This window comes from Gekko japonicus, unplaced genomic scaffold (genome assembly GCF_001447785.1).
Source record: "Gekko japonicus isolate JY-2015 unplaced genomic scaffold, Gekko_japonicus_V1.1 scaffold343, whole genome shotgun sequence".
Taxonomy (NCBI): domain Eukaryota; kingdom Metazoa; phylum Chordata; class Lepidosauria; order Squamata; family Gekkonidae; genus Gekko; species Gekko japonicus.
Window position 1 is genome coordinate 633,464 of NW_015171513.1, and position 6,000 is coordinate 639,463.

General features: G+C 39.4%; 1 protein-coding gene across 1 annotated transcript in view; it reads left to right on the forward strand.

The window, feature by feature from the left end:
- ROBO1 (roundabout guidance receptor 1) overlaps positions 1-6,000 on the forward strand; it is a 433,180-nt gene that overhangs the window by 301,422 nt on the left and 125,758 nt on the right. Inside the window, exons 4-5 of the mRNA XM_015419360.1 lie at positions 626-746; positions 2,864-3,002. Of these exons, the coding sequence (XP_015274846.1) occupies positions 626-746; positions 2,864-3,002 (260 nt within the window). The remainder of the gene's footprint in view (positions 1-625; positions 747-2,863; positions 3,003-6,000) is intronic.

Genomic DNA, 6,000 nt, shown 5'->3' on the forward strand with positions numbered 1-6,000 from the left:
TTCCCAAGTTCTCGTTCCTTCAGGTGTTGGCATATTCTCAAATCTACCTTAGCAGCTGTAACAGATAGAATTTGCTTCGTTGTTGTTGTTGTTGTTGTTTTAAAAAAAGAGCTTTCAGAGTATGAAATACCACTACTTGTGCAACATACACATAGAGCTGTGTGCAATGTTAGGACTTTGATCAGAGTCTACAAGGGTAATTTTTCACTCCTTAACTTGGGCACTAAGTTAAGTCACTCACCTTCCATATGAAAAGATGTTAAATGTTGTGGTATTGATGTTTTTAGATTAAAAAAAACACATTAAGAATCCAATAGCCCCTTAAAGACTAAAAAAAATTATGGCAGGGTATGAGGTTTCATGAGGTTTCACTTCAGATACTGCTCACGTTTTCAGGTATCTGAAGAAATGAGCAGTGACTCTTGAAAGCCACAGATTTTGTTAGTCTTTAAGGTGCTACTGGACTCTTGCTCTTTTCTTTTGCTAAAGACGGACTAACACAGCTACCCATCTTAAAAATACCATTTATATTTATTTATCTCTTATTTTTTACAGGTATTTTGATCTAATTTGCCTCAGGACTTCATGAATAAATTAGTTACTTTTGATTTATTCCTTGTTTCAGATCAGAGGAGGAAAACTGATGATCACCTATACTAGGAAGAGTGATGCTGGCAAATATGTGTGTGTTGGAACAAACATGGTGGGAGAAAGGGAAAGTGAAGTGGCAGAGCTTACAGTTTTAGGTAAGGGGAGTTTCATCCTTAAGCTACATTGTCAGTAGAAATGTAAAAACAAAGCTGGATGCAGACGAGTCCCTCCCCCCCTTCAGTCTCATTCCCTGTCTTACCTCATGTGGCTTTTGTGTATGCATGTTCAGTGATCCCCAGCATAGCCTTTTGGGGTGTTTAAAGGGGAACCCTGCTTCCTTTTTAACCAGCAAGAAAGGTTGTTAGATCCAACACAGAATTCTTAAGTCAAACATTGAGTTAAGTTTAGAAGTTAGAAACAGTGTTTCCTTTATATCACTAATAATGTTAGTCTTATACTATGTACTTCATAAAAGAAACACACACGCACACACATGAAATATTCAGTAACCTATCAATAGACTCAGGTAATTCAGCTTCCTTGCTGGAAGGCTTTGTACATATGATCTGTACTAAATAAATCTAAGCAGTTGTAGTATATTTTGCTTGTTACTTTGGGAACCTGGGCTTACAAGGGACACTGATCAGGAACTTGTATACCTGTTGTAATCCCTATACTGTATTATAATAACAATAATATTTATGTGACAAGTTCTTCAGCTGTGACACACACAAGCCCTTACAACATGACATGGCATCATTTTGTTGTATATATCCCTTTCTCTGTTCCATGTGAATGACAACATGAGTGTTCTATATCGGTAGAATGCAAATTTTGAAACCAATTGGTGGAACAGAAACAATAGTAGGGGGGGAAAATCAGTTCACTTTTCTGCTGCTAGGGTTGCAAAACTTCCCCAAAATATTTCCAGGTGTTTCAATGCCATAACTTTTAGTCCAACTCATAGTGATGGTCTGGCTATAATCCTGCTCAGGCAGCCATGTCGAAGTATTGCTTGGTGGGATTTCCATGTGTTAATTTGTATCCTTTATCACCCAGTAGGAAGACAAAGACTTTTACTGATACAAATTAAATGATTTATTAAGCCATTATGAAGAACATACTTTAAAAAAGCAACTAAACATACAATAGTAAATGAAGAAAGGAAAAAGAATGAAGAAAGGAAAAGCAAAACAATATGTGTGTACAGAGAAGATAAATGGATTGGATAAATGAATGTCCTCTGTGCCCCAGTAGGAGTTGCCAGAGGTTGCCATGACTTCCAAGCATGGGCGCGCACACACAGTGCATAGATACCAGCAACACCCTGTCACTCTATCACTGTAGCCTCAGAAAACATCTGTTTCTCAAATAATATCCTCAAAAAGGATATTATAGCATTGGAAAAAGTGCCGAAAAGGGCAACTAGAATGATAAAAGGGTTGGAACACTTTCCCTATGAAGAAACACTTGGGGCTCTTTAGCTTGGAGAAACCACGGCTGAGGGGTGACATGACTGAGGTTTATAAGATTATGCATGGAATAGAGCAGGTAGAGAAAGAAGTACATTTCTATATATGTCAATACAAGAACTTGTGGGCGCTCAATGAAATTGCTGAGCAGTCGGGTTAGAACAGGTAAAAGGAAGTACTTCTTTACCCAAAGAGTGATTAACACATGGAATTCACTGCCACAGGAGGTGACAGCGGCTACAAGCATGGACGGCTTCAAGAGGGAATTAGATAAGCATATGGAGCAGAAGTCCATCAGTGGCTATTAGCCACAAGGTATAGATAGGAACTCTCAGGCTGGGGCAAGTGATGCTCTGTATTCTCGGTGCTTGGGGGGGCAACAGTGGGAGGGCTTCTAGTGTCCTGACCCCACTGCTGGACCTCCTGATGGCACCTGGTATTTTTAGCCACTGTATGACAGAGTGTTGGACTAGATGGGCCATTGGCCTGATCCAACATTGGCTTCTCTTATGTTCTTATGAAAAAATATGAAGTTTCAAGAGATAAAATTCATTTTGTTCTAAATGACAGAAAAAAGGCAAAAATCTACCAATGCACTGAAAAGAGATATTAAAAAATCTTATTAAAACATTGTAATGCCATATATAAAAATGTTGTGTTCCCAACACGTTTTGCTATCAGTTATTCATGGGATCTTCTAGTTAATTGTATCTTGGAACGGACTGGTTAAAAGCAGAGTTATTAGAATGAACAAAATTTCTATCATTTCTATCATTTTTATTTCACATTTATTTCCTTAGAAAGACCTTCATTTGTGAAGAGGCCAAGTAATTTGGCAGTAATTGTGGATGACAGTGCAGAGTTTAAGTGTGAAGCACGTGGTGATCCAGTTCCTACAGTAAGATGGCGAAAGGATGACGGAGAACTACCTAAAACAAGGTACAGTATTCTTTAGTCCTCATTTGGAAATAGTAAGGCTGCTATTGGTTTGTAACTTGCTGTGTCCTTGTCCTGAAAAGGTTGTAATGACCCTGGTAACTTTTCTTAGGATCATATTGTAATTGTCATTCTCCTCTTTAAAAATGGCTGGCAGAATAATGATTTGAACTGAAATGTTTAATAGCCTGTGATAATGTCAAACACAGCAAATTTCATTTTGTGTGTGATATAACTAACTCCATACTTAAAAGGAAAATGTATGACTGTTAATAGACAAATGTATAAAATGTATTGTAGCAGCATTAAGTAGCTGTACTAACAATGAAAGACAATGCTGAATTATTATTTTAAAGGTGGTCTTAAAAAAAGCTCTGAGTTCATGTCTTCTGGCCATTGCTGTAACCAAAGTGTAAAAAAATACATGTAGAATAGAATGATTTGGATAAAATGAGAAGGTCCAGTTTGACCACCAAGAAGTCACTTTGAACCTGAAAAAGCATCAAGGATCATGCATGGAAAAAAAGGCATGTAGAGCTGGAATTGCAGTAAGAAAACAATTGGTCAAGGTCAAACTAAAAGCTGGCTAATTAAAACCCAGTATGTTTAATAAAAGGATCATTTCCTTATTCAAAAATCCTAGTTTTATATATATAGTATGTTTTCTCTTAACAGGTACAATAATACCTTTACCAATTGGATCCACTTTTGTTATGTATCTAAATGTTGCCCATAAAACCCATGTACTATTTGCCTTTAAATTCTAGTCCATACACAATGATCCTTTTCTCGGTGTGATGGAAGTACAGAGTAGGTTCTCTGTATGAACAGGCCATCTAAAAACTTATCACAGAATATGAGCAATCAAACACACACACACACAAGTAGGATCTCCTACAGATTAACAAAGCCAACCTGGAAACTCACGTGGGAGGAAGAACTAGTACATCTCTGGAGGTTTTCAAACAGAGGCTGGATGGCCATCTGACAGCAATGCTGATTGTGTGAACTTAGGCAGATCATGAGAAAGAGGGCAGGAAGGGTTGTCTCAGTGTTTAGTTCTTGTGACCCTTTCTTACACACCCAGGAAAATGCTGATTGCCACTTTGGGGTCAGGAAGCAGTTTTTCTCCAGGCCAGTTTGGCCAGGGATCCTGGAGGTTTTCTGTCATCTTCTGGGCATGGAACGGTGGTCTCTGCGGAGGGGGGGGACATATTTATGAATTCCCTGCATTGTGCAGGGGGTTTGACTAGATGACCCTGGAGGTCCCTTCCAACTCTATGATTCTATGATCTGAAAAAAGGCATTGTTTGTGGATTGTTGGTTTTTCCTTATATCTGCATTTTAATGAAGGGACAAAGTCATGCCTGTATCTTAATACATTTAATTCCTTTTTTGATACTAAAGCTATTACAGGCAGTAACCTGATTCCAGAAAAGTTAAATTGAATACTGTCTTTGTTGAATCTCTTCCTGTTTATTTGGTTGTTTATTTCAATAATTTCCAGAAAGAAAAATGGTATGATCAGGCTGCTCATGCGCAACAGGATGCTACACACAACTTGTTCTGCATGGAACACTTGGAGGATGATGCACATTAATAACCCACTGGATCAGACGAGCGGTCCATCTAGTCCAGCATCCTGTCTCACACAGTGGCAACCATCTCTTCCTGTTTATTTGGTTGTTTATTTCAATAATTTCCAGAAAGGAAAAATGGTATGATCAGGCTACTCATGCGCAACAGGATGTTACACACAACTTGTTCTGCATGGAACACTTGGAGGATGATGCACATTAATAACCCACTGGATCAGACGAGCGGTCCATCTAGTCCAGCATCCTGTCTCACACAGTGGCAACCAGCTGTTCTGGTGGGCCAGCAACAGGGCATAGAGGCCCAGACCTTCCCCTGGCTCTTGGATTCAAAGTTTTGTGGCTCTGAATGTGGAGGTTCCCCTCAGTTACCATGGCTAATAGCCAGTGATAGACCTATCTTCTATGAAACTAGCTAATCCCCATTTAAAGCTGTGATTTTGTTTGGCCATCACTACATCCTCTAGCAGCAATTTTCACATTTTAATCACTCTGTGTGTAAAGAAGTACACTGGGACTTTTCTGTTTAGAAAAGAGACAACTAAGGTGGGGGTATGATAGAGGTTCTTTCTATCTATCTAGTACTGCTCATATGGCTATCACCTTAAGCAGAATCAGAACCAACAAAAATAATTTAATATTATTTATCTTATAAAATGATAGAGGTTTATAAAAGTATACATTGGGTGGAGAGAGCTGACAAAGAGAACTTTTTTTCCCCTCTCCCAAAATACTAGAGCTTGAGGGTATCAAATTAAGCTGATGGGAGTTTCCGGTTTAAGTGTTTCGCCGCTTGGACATGTCCCATCTCGCTCTGATGGGGACACGCTGAGACCTGGCTGACGGTAAGGGTCTGAGTTCGTACCGGACCTCCCCGGGGTCTCTGTAGGAAACCCTCAGCCCGGGGAGCTGAGGAGAGCCACTTCCAAGGCGACGCGACTGCCGGAACAAGCAACCACGATCAAAACTTTAAAATGCTTCCAAAAGATCTCCAGGTCTCCAAACTGTGAGTTAAGCAATGCTCAGGTGAAAAAGCGAACGGACCTTGGTAGTAATTGGAAGCGCCTAAGTTTGAAGCGTGGAGGGAAAGGGACCAAGCACCTTTCCCCCTCTCTTTTTGAAAAAGATTTAAAAGCTGTTTTAAATCAGAAATAAAAAGACTTAGAGCTAAAATAAGCGCATAAGAAGTTAAGCGAATGCAAAAACTGCCAATGTAATACAAAGCAGATTTACATTGTATAACTTTTGCCTTGTTTTGGAAAACTTACTTCTTGTTGATATTATGGCTGGGAGAGGACGGAGGGCGCCGGAGAAAAAAACTGGTGACTGGAAATAACATACCAACGACTCTCTCTCAGAACCAGTAAGTAACTACAGACTTTTCTTCACTGTTAGCAAATGCACTG